A 24276-nucleotide genomic window follows, 5' to 3' on the forward strand; every position below is an offset into this window, starting at 1 on the left:
AACACTAATACTTATTCTTAGTTACTAGTTACTAATTTAATCTTCTCACTAGTAAAAATGTAAAAATGTTGTTTTTTAATTGAATCCTATGAGGCTACACATTTTAGATACACTTTTCATTACTCACTAGTAATTATTTTATTTAGTACTAATTTCTAATTCAATTCTACTCTTCTATTCTTCTATTATGCATTAGTTACTAGTACCCATGAATTAATCACTAGCTTTATTCTAATTATTCTCTTACTTTTGACTATTCTGCTGTTACTAGTAGCTCTTTAATAGTGACTGGGAGTATTTTGATAACTTGCAGCCTCTACTTCAAATTAAGATATCATTTTATTTTAGTTATAAGCTAATATCCTTAGTATGCATTATATGTTGCCTTGGTCTTAATGCCTCAATTGGCATTACAGATTTGTTCATTTGGTTCGTAACAATTGTTGTTGTATATTAATTCCCAGGTTGGAGTGATTTCTTGCTTTTACTTTTACTGAGCTGAGCTTTGTGTATGTAGCTTAATAGTAAAGATTATATTATGGCCTGCTTCAGTAAGTATCCCATGTTTATTTGATCCTAATATTGGTATTTGTAGTTTACTCAGCTTGCACCCACGTAGTTTACTCAATTGGTGTAAAGGTTTATGAACCAAGTTAGCTTTTACGGCCATTCTATGAGTTTTGTGTACATGCGTGATAATCAATAAAGATTATATTGTTATTGCCAACTGCTGAGTCTTGTTTTGTATGGGGTAAGCTGAACTTTATATCCATACTTTGAGTCCAGGGCCCTCATTTATCATCAATGCATACGCACAGATTTGTGCCTAATGGGGGCGTACTAGGGGTGAAAAGGTTCTGTATTTTAGCCAGTGTATATAAATAGCAAAATTTTGCTTACTATAGTTATTAATCAGCATGTCGGTAAACAAATTAGAGGATACATGAACCACTGTCGCTTAATAAATGTTGTAGATGAGGCTATCGATGGAGCCACTGAGAAACTTCTATTTGGTGACAGTATACTCTCAAAAAAAAGTGACGTAAATATTCCTATATGGTACATTAATGTTCCTCACGGTGCAACTTAAGTCGTTACACCTCTAGTGCGTACGATCATTTATATGCAAAGTGTGGAATTAGTCAACTTGCACTTAAACGTGTGTGAATTTAAGCACAGCTCTGACCATGCTTACGCACAGCATCCAGCGGGAGAATAGGGATGGTTCTGCTTTCCTCTCCTCCTTGTCCTCTTCTCCTCCAATCCCAAAACAAGCTGGCAGTTCTTTTTGGTTGGCTGTTTTCCAAACTTGCCTTTAGATCGCTGATTTCCTTCATCATTACACCCAGAATTTCAAGTTTAGCCAGCCGGCTGTTGAGGGATTGCAGCATTTACAGCAGTCTCTTGCAGCATCTATACTATACCTGGTAATAGTTAGTCCTTTCTCGGGTCGATCCAGTGTGACTCCACGACCTTATTGGAGGGACTGAGAGGTTGACAACAATGTAAAAGCTTTCATGAACTGGCTATAGGTTGGATCACTATTGTATTAAAGCAATGGTAGAGAGTAGCAGACATTTAGTGATAGGAAAATGTCACAGGTTATTATTTAATTATTTAATGACTAATTGGCAGAGGTGGGATGTAACAAAGTAAAAATACTTCATTACTGTACTTAAGTAGGATTTTCAAGTATCTGTACTTTACTTTAAGTTTTTCTTTCCCTGAAGACATTTTACTTTTACTCACTACATTTCAAAAGAAAAATCGGTACTTTCTACTCACTACATTTTCAAAACAGACTCGTTACTCTCGGGAAATCATCAACTGATTTTCTACATTTTACAAAATTCTACAAAATTAACGTTAGTGAATTCAGCTGCTAGGATTAACGTTTGTGATTTGAGCTGCAGACTCTTTCTCATCTGGGATTCAGAGGAACGCTCAACAGAAAACCAGTTTAGAACATTAGAAATGACTTTTGGAGAACGACTTTTACTTTTATACTTTAAGTAAATTTAAGACCATATACTTTTATACTTTATACTTATTTGCACTTTTACTCGAGTAAGGAATTTGTGTACTTCTACCACCTCTGCTGATTGGAGATACACTATATGATGGCCTGCAGAGGAATACTAGCTCTAAGATTGAAAACCTCCAGTGAGAAAAAAGTAAACTCTTGAGCTGTATGCACAGTGTCCTAGGCACTCTAAATCAGTGGTTCTCAACGTGGGGTCCGGGGACCTCCAGGGGTCCTTGAGGGGGTCCCAGGGGGTCCCCAGCAAATTGATGAATCGTTCTAACTTCATTTACAAGAAGTCAACACAATTATAGAATGTAGAAGAGTGACTGTTTTGATGTTTCTCTGTTATCTCTCTACCTACAATACAGATAGTCATGGAATTCTGGACAAAATCATATCTAACAATAAAAATAGATAAAAAGAGATTATTACGTATATTATTTAATGACTGACTGGAGAGACACGATATGATGGCCTGCAGATGGAAAGAAGTGAGGAAGGAGGAAAGGAGTGACAGAGTATTGAAGGTGTATTATTTTCCATACTTTTATTGCAATTAATTCATAAATCAGTACAACCACAAAATGTCCAGTATATTTTCATGTCCTTGCAATTATTATTATTATTATTATTAGTATTATTATTTTCATTTTTGGTATGAAGTAATTACATATTCATCCATATATACACATACATACATATACACACATGTATGCACACATATTTATATGTACATACATAGCTTCATACACGCATACGGATATACCTACACTCACTTCTATTAATTAAAAGAAGTGAGGAAGGAGGAAAGGAGGGAGAGAATATTGAAGGTGTATTTATGTGTGTGCGCGGGGGGGGGGGGGGGGGGGGCAAACAGGCAAAAAGAGAGAGAATGCAGTCAAAGGTGAGAAAGAGAGGCATGTAGAGAGAGAGAGAAAGAGAGAGAGGGGAAGCGAACGCTTTAAAAAGGCATACCTGAGCGGCTACACCTGTCAAGCAGGTTGGATTGGATAAGCTTTGCATGACAGGGAGGGAGGGAAAGAAAAAGAAGGGAATGCAGCAGTTGAAAATAGAGACACCGGGATTGACAGGAAGAGAAAACAGTGCATAGGAAAGAAAGATTGTACTGCATGTAGAAAGAGTGACAGAAGACCATCAGGACGTCTTGGAAATACCACTAACAACGGAATAATATCTCTTCAGAAGTCTCTCTGCAGTCCACAGAACAGGTATGACCCATTTAAACTCTAAGGTAGGACATTAAAACACCAGTAGGAATATGTATAGCAGATGCTGTACCTTACAGTGTTATAAAGTTGTCCTTTTCAGCAATGGTGAATAGCTGGGAATTGGCTGGGAATAACTGTCTGGTCCATGCTAATCGACTGAAAAAGCAATCTATTATACATCTGTGATAAGCAAAAACCTTTTCTACACCAGTGGTTCTCAACCTTTTTCATATCGAGGACCCCTAATTTAGTCCACATTAGGGCCACGGACCCCCATTTGATGAGATTTTGTCAAATCTCAGAATATTTTTATTGTCAGATATGATTTTGTCCAGAATTCCATGACTATCTGTACTGTAGGCAGAGAGATAACAGTGAAACTATGATCCAGGTGGGCTATCTCGTGAAAAAGGGGCCTTTCTGTGTGGAGTTTGCATGTTCTCCCTGTGTTCACATGGGGTTTTCTCCATATAACATCAGTAAGGGCCCCCACTAAAAACATGCAGAAGATCATCGCCTGACCAGCAATGACAATGACAGAAGTTGGTCCCCGGGCGCTGTACTGTAAAGCTGCCCACTGCTCCTGGCTGCCCCCCGGAGGAAGGACAAGTCTTGGATGGGTTAAAAGCAGAGACTGAATTTCACCGACCACCGTTGACAGCATGTGTGTGTGTGAGTGTGGTCGCTGCATGCAAGTGTTGTGGTGTGTTGTGTGACTACAATAAAAGACAAGCTTGCTTGTCCGGTTTCGTTTCGTTTTCAAAAAAGTCATTCTAAAATGACAAAATAATGAAGTTTAACAATTCATCAATTTGCTGGGGACCCCCCCGGAATGCCCTCAAGGACCCCTGGTGGTCCCCGGACCCCACGTTGAGAACCACTGTTCTCCACTGTTGTCACTTGACTTATCTCATCATTAGCAGTTAGAAAGCAGTGTCAAACATTGGTAGCTATGTAATGCTATCATTCATCACTCGTATTAGATAAGTCCTATTCTGTATTAAAAGGCTCAAGCTGCCCACAATGTATATGTAGTGTTAGCATTAGATAATTCCTATTTTTTTCACCATTAGAAGCACATGCGTGTATGTAGTATGTGGGAATGTGAAAGGGCTACTTAAAGGGTCTCGGCGGACAAGTGGAGATAAGCTCGCGTAGAAAAGTAGAACTCACAAAGAAGTGTGAGATAAGCCTTATTAGAGGAATGGAAAGCAAAAAAAAATAATGAGGCAGGCACTCAAACAGGGGCGCTATGGGAAAACGCTCTCCTCTGTCAACAGCATTAGGAGCCTGTTTACATTGCGGTTTTGCTTTTTCACCTTCGCAGTACTCAATCTTTATCTCCCATTACTGATTTTTTAACATATAAATGTGTGTGGCCCCAAACTAGACACACAGATGTGATGAGAGTGGGAAACCGTAAGAGTGTTGAAAGAGAACGACAAAGAGAAAAAAGATTAAATGTGTGCCTCATTAGTTATTAGTTGGGGCGTCCCTACAGCCAACTATAGTAGATCTTCACTTGTCCAAAATGACCGATCTGTAATGAGCAATATGATGTTTTCCTGGAAGGATGAAAAGACGGCTTGTTTTCCCACTGATGCCCGTTTATTTTTGAAATGATACAGTAGGATTTTTAAAAGGTTTCAAAGGACAAAGGTTTGTGACAATCACTTACACAAATAACCCAACTTTCAATTCAGGTAAGAAAACAAAAACGTCAAAATTGACACCGGCAATATATTGTATGTGTGTACTATATAGTGGAATTTCCTTGTTAATACATGTAGAAGAAATGAAGTTTTAATCATTTATATGCATTAAGTATATCATTCTTTCTTTAAAGAGTGGAAAACTACTGAATCCTTCATGCAACTTGGTTACAGATCTTAGTGCTCCGTTCCTGTCTCCAGAAGACAGTCAAGGACACAGGACTGATAAGACAGGACCAGTACCCCCTCCCTGCACACTCCTTGTCTCATACTTATATCATTTTTTCTGTTTCTCTAGTCAGAGAGCAAAGAACCTGCCACCAGCTTATATCTCTGTTCTCTCCCTGCACATATAAAGGTACTCAGCTACAAACTGAACCAGAACCAGAACTGGAACTCAGCATGTTTATTGATAACCCTGAAGGATTTCCTTGATCCAAATCTACAGAATATCAACAGAATATTTTCTGCAACAATACAGTCAGCTTAAAGTATTTAAATTGCCTGTACTAAAGCATTCAAGGATGTGTAAGCTTTACTATAGAATTTCAATACATTTCAGAGTTGCAGACCTTGCACTTACTGTACATACAGTATTCAAATCCGGCCATTATGTTAATTGATTGATTGGTTCATTTTTTTTAATTTTAATATGGATCAAACTCATTGACATTTTAAGCATTTAGCTGAGTGAATGCATCAGTAGAATAAGCTCAGTTCCTAAATCAACAAAAATTACAAGCAACCCAAAATAAGGAATGGCATGGTCAGGTTACTGGCATTGCAATATGTAAAAGAAAAATTCTAGAAAAAGCAAGAGGAGGAGAACGGAAGGGACTTTTTTTTTTTTTTAGACATGAAAGCTACACACTCTCCCACACCAGTTCCTGGTGACGGTGCTTTATAGTGTGAGAGCCATAGCCCGCAACTGAATGAAAGCTACTTGAAAGTTACTTCTCTATCACAGCTATGATCACCATGTTGAGGTTTTTTTTTCACTTTGCATACCTAACCCAGTCAACTGCTGGGAAACTGGCAATACCTGTACTGCAGCTGGGAGTGTGCGTGCATCTGTTTGTCTGTGTGTGTGTGTGTGTGTGTGTGTGTGTTCTTGTATTTGTATACGTCTTAGCAACAAATGTCCAGACAAGGACGGAAATATGAGAAAAACCCGCTCAAGTGAGGATATTTGTCCGATCTTCACTTCTTTAAGGGGCTAGTTTAAAGTTTAGGATTTGGGTGTAGGGTTAAGATTATAATTCCGAATAAGTTTAGTTAGGGTTAGGGTTAAGATTAAGGTCACTTAAAGGTAAGGTGTAGGGGTTTGGGAACAAATTCAGTCAATGAAGGTCCTCACAAGCATAGTAATTCATAAGTATGTGTGTGTCCACTGTGCATGTGCCGCCACCCTACACCCATGTGTAGCAGACAGTGACAGAGAGACAAACATAACTAGACTAAGTGACAATTAAAGTGGTTGCATTGTCTAAATTCACAATCAAGGTTTATAATAATATCTTAGATAAGCATTGGAAGTGACTCAGCCAGGTATTTACACTTCTAGCATTCATGTAATAGTTTAACGTCACTGTGTTGATGCTTCACCTACTAATTAGAATCCAACCGATATGGGTTTCGACAGGCCGATACTGATAATTTTGGAAGTTGCCAGTTGCTGATATTTTGTGGCAATATTCAGTATCTTTAAATTGTATAATTTTGATTATTGAGTGTTTCAGCCAGAGTTTTATTCTTGTCATGGTGGAAAAGCCTCTGAAACAGCATTTAGACCATCATGGGACACTAAAACTCAATTGAAAGCCATATTAAAGGAATAGTTCACCCAAAAAATGAAAATGCTGTCATCATCTACTCCCCCTCATGCCAGATGAAACACAGGTGGAATTTGTTAGTCCATATAACACACAGGGAGGTTGCCAGCACAACTTGGTAGCAGCCTTCTCCAAAACAACTGAAGTCAATGGGGACCTGTTCTTTAGAGTTCCAAAACAAAAACAGCCAAACAATCACACTGAATAAAAAGACCTATACACCATTATTTGTTGCAAATCAATCAGCTGTAGTTAAGATTTGCACTAAATGATGGTGTAAATACAGGTCTTTTTGGCACTCTGAAGAACTGGTATAAGAACTGGACGTGAATCTCTGTAAAATTGCTTTCCTTAACAATTCTTAGTTATTTATTTATTATTGATAAATTTATTATTGTCCTGTTTTCTATGTGTTGTTTTTGCACTTTGTAAACTGTTTTTGAAAAGCTGCTATACAGAAAAAATCATGATATTGTTACTATTATTTTTCCAGCCCTGGTAACATGTATTTATAGTCGTCATCAGTAATATGCTCATTTTGTAAGGCCTACATCAATACAGTCCTGATTTCTTCCCAAATTTAGAATGCAAAATACCCCCCCCCCCCCCCCCCCCCCCCCCCCCCCCCACATACACACACACAAATGTTCTATTGGTAATCAAGATGTGAAATCATCAGTAGCTAGACATTTCAACAGCCATCACCACCATCAGTTTGGGTGAGTTAAGGTACATTATTTGGTATTGAAGCAATAAGAATATTGATGCAATAAGAATGTCCCATAGAAGAGGAATTATCTTTTTCTTGTATTTTTTGAGGATTCAGCACCCAGTTTAAGCTGCTCTTCAGTGTATTTTGTGTCATAATTTAATGATCATAGTGTTAAATCAATGTTAAGGAGGCACTTTAGCTCCTTTGTTTGTGTGAGTACAGAGAGAAGAGGAAGTGAGGATGACTTGCAGGTTCTGAGTTTGTTGCCACATATAGAATATGTTTCCTAGTAATCCTATTCATTCATGGAAAACAAGTCTAAATGTTCCAACCAAGCTTGAATTTCCTGATGTTGAACACCTCATCGTTGGTGTCAGTGTGTGTGTTTTCATACAAATACACCCACATACACAGAATTACACAGTAGCAACTTCACCTGTGCAGTGACAGGGGTACAATGTGTCTGACAGTGTCTGTGTGTTAGTGGCAGCTGGCTCTATTAGGTGAACAATGGGAGCTGGCTCACAAATATGAAGACCTTGTTTTTTTTTTGTTTTTTTTGTGTTAGCCTACGAACCCATGACGTCTGACTTGTTTGGTAACAATGTCAGTGGAATGGACAGATGGAAAGGTGTCTCACTCTGGTGTGTGTCTGTGTGTCTGTGAGATCTTGTATTTCTATCCTTGTGAGGACCAAAGGATAGAAAGATTAGGAAAATCCCCCAAAGTGATTTTGGCCGGTCCTAATTTCTACAAGGGGATAGTTTAGGGTTAGAAATAGGTTTACATTAGGGTATGGGTTAATGTTAGTTTAGGGTTAGAACTTGCGTTTAGGGTTAAATGACTACTACAACTATGTGGGAGTTCAGCCCATTGGTCACCTTACCGTGTATCTGAAATGGGACATGAGATGTGCCTGTTAAAAAACACTACTTGGCTAATCAGCACTATATTTGTTCAGTGGCCACTTGGGCTGCCCTTCTACCACTGTAGCAAGTTTTGGAAAAATTGTCAGGCCAGTTATGTCTAAAGGCCAATTTATACTTCTGCATTGACGCGTTGCCGTAGCTACACCGTAGGTCTTTGGAGTGCTGGTGTAGCCCACAGAGGCTGCTGCTGTAGCTAAGGGCGTTTTCACACCTATTGTTCGTTTGCTCTGGTCCGAATCAGTTGATGAGTTTGTAAACTTGGAGCGTTTTCCCCTTGGTTCGGTTTCTTTTCACACGGAGAAAAATCCAAAAATGCATCACTACAAACCACGTGAGAACCTTCACTCCGCTTATTGGTCAGATGTGTCTGGGGCGGGAGCAAGAAAGTAAGTACAGGAAGAAGTTCCTGTGTTCTGGACTAGTGCACATTGCTATGCAACATGGAGCATAGCAATGTGCATCCCCCCCCCCCCCAAGGCAATGACAGGCTGAATAATGGAGTGGGAACGAAATGGCCATTTAGTCTGAATATCAGGCAACCTAGATAGAGCCTGTTTCAATGACTATTTTTTAATTGATGCAATGTGCGGTTCAACTTGACATGTCAACTTGGAGCCAAGAGCAGCACCCCAAAACGTCCAAAACAGCATCCAAAACCCCAGGCGCATAGTCTGGAGGACCTACGTGCCTGCCGTGACCAAATCATTGAAAATGCCTGAAAAAAAGGTGCAGCCATCTAATAAGCCTTCTATGTGATCAAGGCCTCAGACATTCTGTATTACTAACCTTCAAGGAGCATGTGGCTTCTGTTGCTCGGTCATGCCGATTTGCCCTGTACAACATCAGAAAGATCAGACCCTACCTGTCTGAGCATGCAGCACAACTCCTAGTACAGGCTCTTGTAATATCACACCCTGACTACTGCAACTCCTTACTGGCAGGGCTCCCGGCATGTACGTTCAAACCTCTGCAGATGATCCAGAACGCAGCGGCGCGTCTGGTCTTCAACCAGCCCAAAAGAGCACATGTCACTCCGCTGTTCATATCCCTCCACTGGCTCCCAGTCGCTGCCCGCTTCAAGTTCAAGTCCTTGATACTCGCCTACAAAGCGGCAACCAAAACGGCTCCGACCTACCTGAACTCCCTCATTCAGGTCTACGCTCCCTCCCGCTCACTACGCTCTGCGCAGGAACGGCGCCTGGTGCTGCCACCACAGCAAGGCCCTAAGTCTCTAGCCAGACTCTTCTCTTCTGTGGTTCCTCAGTGGTGGAACGAGTTACCAAACTCCATTTGATCCGCAGAGTCCTACTCAATCTTTAAGAAAAGGCTAAAGACCCAGCTCTTTAGCAAACACCTTCTCACCTGATGGACTGTGTAATCCAAAAAAAAAAAAAACTCTTTATCTGCCTCGTAGCACTGCCTCGTAGCACCTATGTCCTGTTGGACCAGAACTTAGCTTTATGGCCATTACTCTCGTTGTTCTCTCCTGACTAGAACCTTGCTTGTGTTGTATTAAAATCTCATGTGTACGTCGCTTTGGATAAAAGCGTCTGCCAAATGGGAAATTGTAAATTGTAAATTGATTTCTCTCACAGTCACACTATCCCTCTGTCTCTTGTACAGCTCAGTTCTAACCTTGCACGGCCATGGCTCTGTCCACGGCCTTCCTGTCTGAAGACCAGTTCACCTGCTCTATCTGCCTGGATGTGTTCACCAACCCGGTCTCCACACCCTGCGGCCACAGCTTCTGCCAGGCCTGCATCTCCTCCTACTGGGACGGAGGAGGAGGCGCCAAGTGCTACCTGTGCCCCCTCTGCAAGGAGTCCTTCCGCAAACGGCCGGAGCTCCACGTCAACCGGACCCTGAAGGAGATCACCGAGCAGTTCAAACAGATGGCCGACACTGAAGTTGGGACGGGAGGAGGTGGAGGAGGAGGAGGAGGAGGAGGAGGGGAGGAGGCCAACTCTCATCCACACCATCACCCGCCCCTGCCTTCCGGTCCCAGGCCAGGGGAGATGCCGGGAAGCCTCTTTGCTGAGATGAAGACCCGGTTTCAGCAGCTGCCGACCAGCGGAACGCCTCCCGCCACCTTCCCCCATCCCAACTCCCCTCACCCCCAACGCCCCACCCAAACCAACGCCCATCCTCACCCATCCCACGAGGCTCAGACCCACGAGCATCATGACCCGCCTATACCCTATTCACCCTCTCGCAGGTACAGAGCTAGATTAGTCTAATCTAATCTAATTTCAACACTATAACATGTATGTATGAATGTTTTTTTTTTTTTTTTTACAGCAGTCAAGTAACAGCAGTCAAACATACTGAGATCAAGAAAAGGAATGGAATATAAAAAAATAAACATTAAAATGTATGAACAATTAAAGGAACACTTCGGCATTTTTTTTTTAACCTTATCTTCATATATTGGCCCTCACTAATACATCCCAAAAAATGTACAACTCGTATAGAAACTACAACCGCTCACTTCCAGAATCCAGAAAGAGAGCGGTTGTAGTTTCCACCAGTTGGAAATCCCAGCCGATGATGTAATCGGCGGGGGAATTTTGGGACTTCCCACAGCCTTTCTCCAAGACACAGAGCGAGTAGACAGACATTGTGCCGTCTCATAGCATGTATTAGTGAGGGCCAATATATTGAGATAAGGTAAAAAAATGGTGAAGCGTTCTTTTAATAATTTGCTAATACATGTATTTTTTAACCTTCAGGTCAGATACGATCCTGTCAGGATTGTGTATAATGACATGATGTATACATATCAAGCTGTAGTCTGTCCCTCATCTTATAGAAGAGACACCATTTTAGACCAGCTAAGAGGGACCCTAATGCAAAGGTAGAGGGTTCCTACATCCTGCGTCCGTACATCCCATTCTTGAACCAAACGTCCACTTGGACTCAAGGATGAACTGATTAGGTTTGACCTCACGAAATACGTTTTTGGCCATAACTCAAGAATTCATACGCTAATTATGACAAAATTTCACACAAATGTCTAATAGGATAAAATGATGAAGTGATGACATTTTATATGCAAAAATTCAAAGGTCAACTTCACTGTGACATCATAATGTTTTGCTTACCACTGTAGCTGAGAAAACGATCTTGGGTCATTCAGCAAAAACGGTGGAAGTGCTGTCACTTACTTTTGCAGACACCAAAATCCTTTAAGTTGACCTAATAATCACATTAATTATAGATGTTCAATAAATAAAGACTGTCCTTGCAATGATAAAACAAAGTTTACTGGCGGAGGCATACAACCGCGAGGTGGTTATTTCTAGTGTTTTTTTATTTTATGTCCATGTTGGTGCTAAGCGCTGTGGTGTTTTATTATTTTGTCTCTATCTTTAATCCTAATGCTTATTGCTGTGGTGTTTCTGCACCGCACTTCCCAGTGATCACTTGTCAGCCAAACAGTTTGTCCAGTACAGTCCAGTCCAGTGTTAAATCATTTTCCTTGGATTTTCGGTTGATGAAGTTTGAATTTCTATAGGTGGCGCTCTTTTCTTTGTCTGTTCAGCCATGGTGGCTATCGCTGCTCATGCTTACTATGCAGTCCTTGCATAGTAAGCATGAGTGCAGTTCTATGCATCACTTCCTGTACGGCAGAGGATTTTTCCCAGGAGAGAAGTACCAGACACCGAGTGTTAAGAACAACAAATGGAAAAGCTTTCATGAACTGGCTATAGGTTGAATCACTTTTGCGTCATAGGAATTACTGATAGAGAGTAGCAAAATTGACATTTATTTGTATGACAATGTTACAGATTATTAATGTTAATGTCATGCCAGGTACACCCTGAGCGGTCCAGCTGAGTCTTCCCCAAAACTGCCTCTGTGCCCTGCCCACCTGAGAGGCCTGGAGATCTTCTGTCGAACCGACCAGACCTGTATCTGCAGCGTCTGCGTGGAGACAGCAGAACACCGAGGACACAGCGTCATCCCTGCCAAGAGAGAATGGCACATCAAGAAGGTATCTCTCTGTGTGTGTGTGTGTGTGTGTGTGGTTGTCGAGTGTGCGCTAACGCTGTCTTCATTCGCAGTCCCAGTTAGGTATTACAGAGGTGGAGCTGAAGGATCTCATCTCTGAGAGAGAGAGGAAAGTGGAGGAGATACAGAACTCTCTGCGGGACATACAGGTGAGTTCTTGGTCTATGGCAAGTTCTGTAAGTTATGAGGTTGTGTCATGATTTCTCTAAGGCTGGGGACACGCTTGAGAATTATCAGGCTGATTTACACATTTCCAGGCAATCGGAGGAGAAATCCTGATCAGAGGTTTGGTTGGTTGGCAAGGATTATCTGGTTGTGTGAGGACAACCAAAGCCAAAGCTCATGTTGACTGCATCTCTCCAGCCACGGCTTTACCCAGATTCTCTTTTTGCGTTTTCTCTTTGTTCTTTTTATTGCATTGATTGATGGGCGGGAAGGCAGGGAAACACCCTGGACAGGTCGCCAGACCATCGCAGGGATAACACAGGTCGACAGATAACACATATATTCATACACTGCAAAAAATATTAAGGCAGTTCAACTTAAAAACATCAGTTTCCTTGCTGCCTTAAAATTGTGAGTTGACTTAAGTAGTACTGAATAGTTAGGTCAAAGATCATTAGTTAGTTGTTCTAATGTAGAAAAGCTAGCTGAATGAACTTAAGGCAATAAGTTCAATCAACAATGTCTAGTCAGGCTGATTCGTGTTTCCAAGTTGAATGCATTAATTGATGAACTGAAATCCAGTGTTATTTGTTTTTTCACAAGGTTTGCTCGGTTTAAGCTTGAGTTCCTCTTGTATCACATGATTAATACACAGTTAAGCATATATTATGCAGCTGCAATACACTTACTTGTAGTGGATTATACATGCCATGTGCATCAGAGAGAAACTTACTTGATTGTGAATTCCCAGACACATAGATAAGATAGATAGTAGATTTTATCATGGTTTTTTTTTTGTTTTGTTTTTTCTTACAGTAATCAGAAATTGACCTATGATTCACCAAACATAAATACATAACAAGTCTCTATCCTGTAACTTCATTCAAACCAAAAGAAGGAAGAGTTTCTGGAGAGTTACGCAAACCGAATGCAATGCATACTGGGAAGTCTGCTAATAAACTAACAGTGTTGAGTTTAGTGAATGCTTTATAAGCTGTTCTTTAAACTCATAATTTTAAGTCACAAGATGTGAACTCATGATTTTAAGTCATGAAGCTCATAACTAGCACTTCTAAGTTGAAATTGACGAACACATCTATATACATTGTGTTAATGGATAAAGATGAGCTGATTTCACTAAATTGCACTATGAGTTTTTACAGTGTACCAATGGGCAATTTAGAGTCTCCAGTTCACCTGACATACATGTCTTTGGCCTGTGGGGGAGGAAACCAGAGTACCCAGTGGAACCCCATGCAAACATAGGGAGAACAGAAGCAGAAACAGAATTATAATAATAATCTGAACAAACAATAGGGCTCCAGCACCTGCGGTGTTTGGACCCCTAATAACGTTAGCTCGGTTTAGCTCTGTATATAAGGGAGACACATTACAAACCAACTGGGCTTTCCCCGATACCGTCCAATCATCTAGATAACAAGCGTTAGATAATGTGAATTGCGCTTACCTGTCTAGAAGAAAAATGGCCAACTCAGCATCACTTTTAGTTCCTTTAGTCTGTCTCAGGTTCCTCCATCTTTCAATAGCAATACCAGCGTTTATTCTGGTGTTTGCTCTTGCTCTACCAAAGGCCATTTGGGAGGCATACTAGAGTTTTTCGGTCTTACAACTGGCTGCTCTACCATATTTTACATGATACGAAAGCCTGAATGGTTATAAGGGGTGGGTGGGGCCCCAGCTGTATGTAATACATTGAACTGTATACAAATCAAATGGGGAATGAATAGAGTAGAAGTTCATCTTTACACCAGCATCTCTACTGAGAATGTTGTAGGTTAGATTCAAGTGAAAAACCTTACTTTCAAAAATTTCAAAAAATTGTTGTCCCCATTAGTTACTTAGACACAAAAAGTTGGGAAAATAGGGTCCAGGTTGAAAAATACCAAAGTTACCCTTTAACTTACTTAAGTGTACCAGTGTACCAAACTATTCAAAATACCTGTCTTCCTTCCAGTCTCCTCTCACCCCACTCTCCTCTCCTCTTTGATCCAGGCCGCTGCAGAGAGAGAGACCGTGGGAAGTGTATGTGTGTTTTCCAAGCTAGTCTCCAGTGTGGAGTGCTGCCAAGCTGAAGTCTTGGAGGTAAGCCACAGCGACACCAAAAACGACAATACCAAACTCCATTCAAATATCTGGAAATTTAACGCGACCTCAGCAAATGTACACATATCCCCTAAACTACGACTCAAGACCTTTTTTGAATGTCTTGAGCTGCTAAATTTGGCATACATATGATCCACCAAGCAGCACTTATTTGAATAAAATGTCAACTTTTAGAAATGGTTCCTACTCCTCGCTACCGTCAACCAAAGTGTATATTTGTGGACGAAGGCGAACCAGGGGCCGGATTCACAAAACCCTCTTAAGAAAAAAAAATCTTCTCAAGTGCCATTTTTTTCTTAACTTTAGTCTTAAGAAATAAAATAGGAAAAAATGCTATTCTCAAAAACAGTTCTTACATATTTTCTTAACTTTCTTCTTATGTTTCTTCCTAAGAAAAAACTTCGGAATAAATGGTATTCTTGAAATGAAAGTTCTCAAATTTGTTCTTGATTTTTTTCTTAGCTTTAAGACAGCCCTTCACCTGTCTTAAAACTTCTACAGTGAAAAGGTAATATAATATCATATAATAATCATATATTGTCATATAATCATATATAAATATCATATACTTAAACACATTTTAGACAAGTAGGTTATAGTTCAAAGTCTTCATAGGTTCCCCTACACCTAACATTAAGATGAACATTTATTGTAAAGCTTTATTTGGTGTAGGGCCAGGTAGGCCTCTGTCTCATGTTTATTGAAAATAAGCTTGCAAATTTTACAGTTACCAACAGCAACCAATGTTTAAATCTTTGCTCTAGTTGCTCTAAATAGGTTTTTCCCCAATTGTTTTGTATATGGAAGCACTTTGGGTTGCCTCCTAGCCTTGTCTCCTAGTCTCAATGGCAGTAAGCCTAAAGTTTATTAACCAGAATTAATTCAGGCCCTATTTTGAGAAGTAGGAAAATTAAAGGAATTCGTAAGAAATAAGACTAATTCTAAAAGATAAAGTTATTAAAATATGTTCTGCTTGTTGGATCATATGTATGCTGAACTGAAGACTGGCTCTACACAATTCAGAAAAGGTCTTGAGTCATTTTATATAACGTATATATAGCATGGATAAGCAAGTCCACTTTAAATTGCCAGATTTGGAATGGAGTTTGGAATGACATTCTCTCCATAGGTGCAAGAATGACACCTATTGGGGCTAGGAGGTAAGTAGCTCTTGTCTATCCTCCAAAAATATAATCCCATTTAGTTTAACTGAGTTACAATGCAAACAGTCAATAATTAAAGTCAGAACTTTTTAAAGCTACATTGATTTAAATAATCAACCAATTTAAGATATTTTAACTAGATGGGAAATTATTTATCAACGCATATCATACATATTATTCTTGTTACTACCAGGTGATAGAGATGGCCCGTCGAGCGGCCGAGCACAGAGCCCAGAGCCTGGTGAGAGAGCTGGAGCAGGAGATAGCTGAGCTGAAAAAGAGGAGTACAGCGCTGAACCAGCTCGTTCAGTCTGAAGACTATATACTCTTCCTCAAGGTATGGACAGAGGAATGATAGGTAGGTGTTTCGTTTAGGAAAATATACAAATCTACATGCTGTGTAATAAAAACCACACAGCAACTTTTTAGAACTAAAAGAGGTCAGTCATACCTATCATTCATTATAGTATATGGTAAAGTGTTAAGAATGGAGCACCGGAGCCAATGATCCACCAGGAACAAATGGGTGATTGTGGTGTCTATGTTCTCACCACTTTGTTGACTAACAGGACAATCTCCCAAAAACTGTGAAAAATCTAGATGTTTGTGCATCATTTTATACACATTTCTCTGTATGTAGCATGACATATTTGGTGTCTTTGGAAAACTTGTTACCTTGACTAGAATTCAAAATAAAGTTCTGTGGGTTTGAACAAAGCTTGGCCATGCAACCTGCGTTTGTAGTGATGGACCAAGTGGCGGGGGCGATAGGGAAGAACAGGTTAAATCTATCTCCTCTGGTAATTTTCTCTCTCTGCAGACTTTCCCTGCCGTCTCCAGCACTCCACAAACCAGGGATTGGTCCGATGCCCGTGTGGTGTCCGAGCTGACCTCCGGGGTGGTTCTCAGGACTGTCACTCAAATGATGGAGCGCTTTCAGGAAGACTTACGGAAATTGCCAGAGATCTGTAAGTCCACGCTCAGACCATGAAACCCTCAGAAAAGACATCCTCTCCCTGCTCTCTCCTAAAACTACTACAGAAACCCAAACACCAAGACTCTAATCTATGATAAAGACAATAGCCTGATCTGCTCCATTGACAGTGACTGACTTTGTGTATTCACAAAATGCTTCTGTAAGCCATTACATCCCAATGGGCCAACCAGTGTGAACCAGAAGATGATCCCATATTATCTTCAGTTCTGTCACTGTGTCTTGTCTTGCCTCTTTTGTTCCAAGCTTGACTAAAGACTTATTCACTAGTCAAGACTGAATTGTCCAAGGTCATAGTAATAGTATGATTGTGATAGCAGTAACAATATACTTTTTACCTTCTCATTAACAGGGCAGCAATCCCCATCGGAGCAATCTGTATCCAGGTCCAACCCGAGTAAGAATTCCCTACTACGTTTCATATCAAAGTTTCATATTAAATTCCTTTACAATTTTTTGTTAGCTGAGTGAATAAAATGTGATCAAAGCAAATCTCTCTCTTGTCTGCAGAGGTGAGGAGGGTTCAAGAATATGCAGGTAAATTGTTTTACATTCAAGCCTTGCATTCGCTCAGTTCTGATATTCAGTCTTGTTTTCATTGATTTGGCCATCTATCAGTTTATCATCTATCAGACATCACATTAGACCAAAACAACATTCAAACCATCCATCAATCTAACCACCAACTCTCTCTCTCTCTCTCTCTCTCTCTCTCTCTCTCTGCCGATGTCACGTTAGACCTGAACATTCAAACTTTGCATTTATTCAGCTCTAACATTCGTTCATTCATTGGTCATTCATTCATTAATCTGTCAGCTGACATCACATTATGCCCCAACATTCAAACCTTGCATTTTCTGGATTCTAAGTGTCCAATCCATTGATTGTCCCCCACCAAAGGGGGGACTATGGATCGGTCTCCGTCCGTTCGTTCGTTCGTTTAGTCACACTGTAACGTTGACTTTGTGCCCCTAGGGGGCGGCATTGAAAATGAATGGGGACTCAGTGGTAAAGCAATACAGTTATCATAGGTAACATAATAGTCTACACACACTACACACTTGGAGACATCAGACTGGGTTGATTTGTTGAAGTGAGAGTCAATGGAGAATTTTTGGGCAAACCTCTAACCACAAGACACTGTAGTTATTGTACAGTTGTTGGACTGTTGTACTGTTATTGCATCATCACTGCACTACCACTGTGCCATCAGTGTTGACTGCTTATATCATATTACCACTTACCTACTGTGGAAAACCATATATCACTTATAATTTAGCATTTATATTATTCATAACACTCAGGCTCCTGGTTATATTGTATATTGTATTATAAATTGTATTGTAGTGTACATTGTGTAATGTACGGATTGTATTTATTGCATATTGTAGTTCTTATATTTTGTACTGTATTGAGTAAAACAAGGACAATTACAGTTACTACATTTCAAGATATAACTGGGTAAGCCTATTTCTGAGGAGAGTAGGCAACAGAAATATATGGTCAATCTGTCCTTTCATTGTCCCATGCGAAAATGCTTATACAATTTCACTCATATTTCAAGTTCACTCAGCAATCACTGACTGACCCAAGGGTGGAACTACATCACTGGTGGGGGACAACATGTTTATTATTTGCTTGTTTCCTATGGAGCTGAGCAGGGAAACTCAGCTGATGTGTGGACGGTCAATGAGTTTCATGGTCATTGCCCCTCAACAGCCAATCAGATTTGCATGCTTCCTTGTTTCCCTACCAATGTGATTCCCTTTCATGAAAGTTCTTCATAGTTATGAAGGCAATACCAAAGCAACACAAAAAAATGCATGATTTTCATGTTCAGAACTTTGTAGCCACGACATAGATGCTATTGAAGCCTCTTGCACCTCCACAAATCAGTCAGAATAGAGCGATCAGTCAACCAATTCACTTGCAGTGTGAAGTCACAATTACAGTCCACCCTTCATCCATTCATCAAACTAACCACCAACCATCTCTCTGAATCTCTCAGCTGACATTACGCTAGACCCCAATACAGCTCACCCACGTCTCTACATCTCGGTGGATGGTAAGCAGGTTTGCTGTGGCGACCGGTATCAGCCGGTACCGGACAACCCCGAGCGCTTCGACCGGGTGGTTTGTGTCCTCGGTCGCGAGGGCTTCAGCTCAGGACGGCATTACTGGGAGGTAGGTAGGAAGCTGCATGAAACTGTGTCCATGTGTATGACTGTGCATCTGTCACAAAGATGCAAAAAATAGTTGTTTTTATTCATGAAAATGCCCATGTGTCTTGATTCTGAGGATTCCCAGAAAGCATGTGATGAATGGTGAGGGGGGAACCAAAGGCCTTTATATTTTCATGACATACAGGTTCAATACCAACCCAAACAAGCACAAAAATGTCATAATGTCACAGGTTGGTTCCTGGTCACTTAGTTCAGTGGTTCTCAACGTGGGGTCCGGGGACCACCAGGGGTCCTTGAGGGGGTTCCAGGGGGTCCCCAGCAAATTGATGAATTGTTAAACTTCACCATTATTACATTCTCTAACACAATTAGAGAATGTAGAAGAAAAGACTGTTTTGATCATAGTTTGACTGTTATCTCTCTTCCTACAATACAGATAGGCATGGAATTCTGGACAAATCATATCTAACAATAAAAATATTCTCAGATTTTGGTCCGAGGGACAAAATGGGGGTCCATGGTCCTAATGTGGACTAAATTACGGGTCCTTGATAGGAAAAAGGTTGAGAATCACTGACTTAGTTGGCAGCATACCATGTAACCATGGTATGCTGGGTTCAAATCCGGATTGGGACTTTTGTGGCATCCTTCACTCTCTTTCTGAATTTTCCTCTCTATAGTTCTGGGCTTTTTGTGCTGCATTGTAAAATATGAGATATTGCTCTGTTGTTATTTTTATTTCAGATAGCATGTTAGTTTGTCAACATTGTGTTGTGTGTTGTTTGCTTGTGTGCGTGTTGGCTACATGGAGCAAGGCTTACTATATCTTCCATTGTTACTGAACCCTTGCTGCACTCAAAATACTGTACTGTGACTTACAAGGGGAAAGGAGGGGGAAGCTCTCCATAATGATTTTTTGAAAGTAATTTGCACCATCTACTGGTAAAATTCATGTATGTACCGTAGTTTAACATTATGGCAGAATGAAATGCATACAAAGCACATGCCCACCATGAATAGGTAATATGAATAAATTTAGAATTAAAAAGGAAACATAATATTGTATCACTCCTTTGTAAAAATTACATCCACAAAATTGCCTTCCAGTGTTTTCTAGGATTAGATTAGATTACATTAGATCTGTTAATTTGAATGTATTGTCAATGAAGCAATTTGATTTTTCATTGAAAAAATATCACAAAATCCAGCAATGGACTGGGATGGATTAGTGCCTTTAAATGAATTAAATTTACAAAAACATTACTGAACAATTAAATGAATAAATGAAACAAAGAAATGTTTTTAGGTAGCTGTGGTCAGGGAAGAGTCTACATCATATCAGCAGTGCTCGACATGACCTGATTTCCAATGTTTAATAAAAGGCTGATATTGACCCCATATGTTAGCAAATCAATATATCGGTCTAAACCTAGTATGTATATGTCTGCGCCCAGTGCACTCAACCCCACCATGCCTGCCTCTTCTTCCAGGTGGAGGTTGGAGGAAAGACTGACTGGGACCTGGGGGTGGCAAGCCAGTCCATCAATCGGAAAGGCAAGATCACTGTAAGCCCCGCGCACGGCTACTGGTTCCTCAGCCTGCGGGATCGGACCGACTTCGCCTTCCGAACAGAACCGTCAACCAACCTGGGACTCAACCTCAGACCCTCCCGGGTTGGGATCTACGTGGACTGCGACAAGGGACTGGTGTCGTTCTATAACGTGGAGGCCAGAGTGCTTATCTATACATTCATGGATAGCTTTCCCGACACCATCCTTCCATTCTTCAGCCCTTGTACTAATAAATCTGGGAGGAACGAAGCTCCACTAATCATCTGCCCTGTTGCAACAACAGAATGAAATATAGCCACAGATTCAACCTAAGATAATCATAGAATCATATGATGTGTATCCTCTGTAATGAGGAAAGATGAAGATGAACATACGTACCTGCAGACCAGATTTATTCAGAGCCAATCTTCATCCTCATCTCATTCCCTCATTGCAGAAGAGCAGATCATGAGCAGACCTTTGGTTAACTGTGGTTACTTTATTCATTTGCATGCACAAATACAGAATTACAGTTGCTGAGAGAACTGTATTTGGTCACATGTGCATGGATTCTGAGATGGGACAGTGTTGTTCTCTAATAATAAGATGAGAGTGGCAGAAAAGATGAAAGAGAGAGGAATGACATGAAACAATGACCAGATTTGAACCTAGGTTCAGTGTGTTTACACATTACTGAATAGAAAAGTTGTTACAAAATTGATGACAAAGTTCACTGAACAAGGTTGAGCTACCTATTTTACAAGACAGGTGTAAGTATGGGCATAATGCTTGGGCAGATGTCCGCAACTATTTAATGGTCATTGATTTCCATCATGCTACTTGTATACATCATACACATGTTTTTCTTTCATGCAATTATTGAGATAATGCTTCTTCTGAACTTGGCAATATATAGCCTAATATTTTGAATATTCCTGAATTAAGAAATGAGCTTCTCTAGCCCTTTCATGCATGAATTATTAAATCACAAAGTAATATTTTTTTTTATGTTTGTTTTTACTTTTAAACAAGTGAAAAATCATGCCAATAACTTTTTTTCCCAATATATTTTATTTTGAAGTAGTTAGGTATCTGTCCACTGCAGTGGACACCATGCATCAACGGTATAAGAAGTGATTCAATGGAACTCAATATAGGTCCGAAAAAACATATGTTTTTAAAACATTTACTAAGAGCAAATGGTATGAATACACATAAGAACATTTTTCGGACCTATATTGAGTTCCATTGAATCACTTTTTATACCGTTGATGCATGGTGTCCACTGCAGTGGACTTATCTGAAAAAAATCACAGAATCACAGAAAAAAAATGTACAAGAAAAATCTTATTAAAAACTGGATAAAAGTATTTCTAACTTATCTTATCTTATTTAGTTGAAAAATATATTTTTTTACCTGTCTGGTTTTCTGAGAATAAAAGGATTTAACAGATATTCCTGAGGTATACTTGGTGCATCTCCCCTCCACCATTTTGAATGTATGATGCAGTATCTCAAAATGACAAAGAGAGCCAAAGATAATAATCAAATGGAATTTTAGACAATGCTTTGGGGGTCCGCCACCTGGTGGCTGGGACATGGTACTACAACTTAAATGGTTCAAAATGGCTTCCAAATATCTGTCCACTGTAGTGGACACCATGCATGAAAGGGCCTAGATCAGCCTTATCTACATTGTCGGTGGTTGTCTATTTAAGGTGGAATGCAATGGGAAAATAGGTGGTATAAATGAATTTTGAAATAAAAAAGGAAAAACCTTGTGTCAGTCCTTTGCAAAAACTCAATCCAGTAATCTTCCAGTGCTTTCCAGTAGGAGTAGATGAGATTATGTTGGCTCAGATTAGATTAGATTGCTTTAATGTAATGTCAGTGAAGCACTTTCATTTAAAAATCAGCACTGATTCCAGCAGTCAACCCTCTGTTATATCACCGATAAGAAATATAATGTGTCAAGGTAAAGTTCCTATTCTACAGTATAGTATAGTATATATATATATATATATATATATATATAGTACAGTACAGCACAGCACCAGACCTATGTATTTGTCATGATATTGTGGGGATCTCCACAGTATAAGGTGCATGTAAACAGACAGCAAGTAACCTATCATTGAATTCCAACTAAATCATTTACCTGGAAACCAGCAAACCCAAGTTACACAAAGAAGACCATCTTGATAAACAGCTTTTTCATGTATAACACTTGTTGTGGCACAAAAATTGTGGCTATTCTTTATAGCCAGGATGCTGCAATACAAAAACACTTCTTGAACAGTAGCTAAACAAAGTAGTTCCTAAGCAACACATAAGTAGCAGTATGGGTGTTGGTTTTTGGGTCACATTAATTTTGAAATTAAAATTGTAATTGCACCTCAAAATAAAATTTGAGGTGCTTGTGATATGCCACCATAGTAAAGGAACTTTTCATATTTGATAAAGAAAGACATTCAATTTATTTCATCAGTACTTAGACTTTAATATAATAAGGCTTGGCATCAATAGATTCATCATCAGTTCAAATAGTACATCAAATAGACACATTGTATAACTTTGATACCATTGAAAATATGCAACAAACTTTCATAATGAATTTGAAATATACACTCAGGAAGACTATGATTCAGGTACAGATAAGTCTGATTTAATACCAAAAATGCATGCAGAAATAATCAGATCTCACTGAATAATAAATGGTAATAGAGCTATTTCAGCAGTTGTAGTTCTGCGGTGAGGTTTCCCAGACATTGAGATGTATGTGAAGAGCTGCTGCATTCAGACCTGAAACCTGCAAGTGTTTTCCTCAAGAGCAGATGTTGTGCATGAAAAATGCAATACGTCTGCCATAGTGTCATTTTGAAGAAAAAACACAAATAATTATTTTTGCATTATTAAACATAGAAGCAAAATGACAGTTGATGACAAGATGAATTAAGCACAAATGTATGGCTATCCCAAACCTTAATTTGAAACAGAAACATTTAGCATAACATAAACATAATATTGTAAACAATGATTTGTTAATATAATTAATAATAAGTAGGCTAAATAGAAAATTAAAAGCAGTTTGGCATATGTTGTCATGATTTTCAAGAGTGTCCCCCATACCACCTTAAATAATCGTTTAGTTTTTGCAGTGCTCCTTCAATTTTCAATTTCAATTTTTTTTTGTTGAAAAGGGACAATGTACATTAATTAACATTCAAACAAATGTAAAAGTACCCGAGTAAGCCAAAGGCTAGTTTTCATCGGCAGTCCCTTTGCCTGATGTTGTTAGGCATTCTAGAATAATATAACATACAATAGTTAAAAGCATCATTGTGACAAAAACCATATACAATACAGTTAAACAACATGAGCGGACAAAATCCAATAGTAGATGATACAGGTACAGTATGAGTATGATTATGAATTCAGATTCATGTAAAAAAAAAGTGAGAATTTGCTGGTATTCTGTCAAAAAAAAAAAAATCATACAATTCCCTCTTTAGGCCTGTTTCCTAAAAATATTACTGGTATAGGCAATTGATGTCAGATACTACCATTACTACAGCTACATCAGCCTTGCAAACAGAAGCAATGCTGTATGGTGCTCCAAGCAGTGGAGTTATGTCTGGTAACGATT

The 24276-nt window shown here is 39.6% G+C and overlaps 1 protein-coding gene across 4 annotated transcripts; it reads left to right on the forward strand.

Moving 5' to 3' along the window:
- Positions 1-3114: 3114 nt before the first annotated feature.
- LOC139644619 (E3 ubiquitin-protein ligase TRIM39-like) lies at positions 3115-22393 on the forward strand. Of its 4 annotated transcripts, none has more exons than XM_071520052.1 (11): positions 3115-3255; positions 10064-10655; positions 12254-12434; positions 12505-12600; positions 14630-14719; positions 16097-16240; positions 16724-16871; positions 17250-17294; positions 17408-17434; positions 18906-19081; positions 20571-22393. In XM_071520052.1, exons 2-11 carry the CDS (start codon positions 10087-10089, stop codon positions 20937-20939), a joined length of 1845 nt encoding a protein of 614 aa, XP_071376153.1. In that variant the 5' UTR covers positions 3115-3255; positions 10064-10086; the 3' UTR covers positions 20940-22393. The 4 variants fall into 4 exon arrangements, with proteins under 4 accessions (XP_071376153.1, XP_071376156.1, XP_071376155.1 ...); XM_071520055.1 differs by having other exon boundaries at positions 18906-19085; positions 20571-20728; XM_071520053.1 differs by having other exon boundaries at positions 3153-3278.
- The last annotated feature ends 1883 nt before the right edge of the window (positions 22394-24276 follow it).

The sequence above is a fragment of the Centroberyx affinis genome, unplaced genomic scaffold (genome assembly GCF_046629955.1).
Source record: "Centroberyx affinis isolate AG114_WGS23_722 - 3 ecotype Tasmania unplaced genomic scaffold, CSIRO-AGI_Caff_v1 ptg000760l_1, whole genome shotgun sequence".
Lineage (NCBI taxonomy): Eukaryota > Metazoa > Chordata > Actinopteri > Beryciformes > Berycidae > Centroberyx > Centroberyx affinis.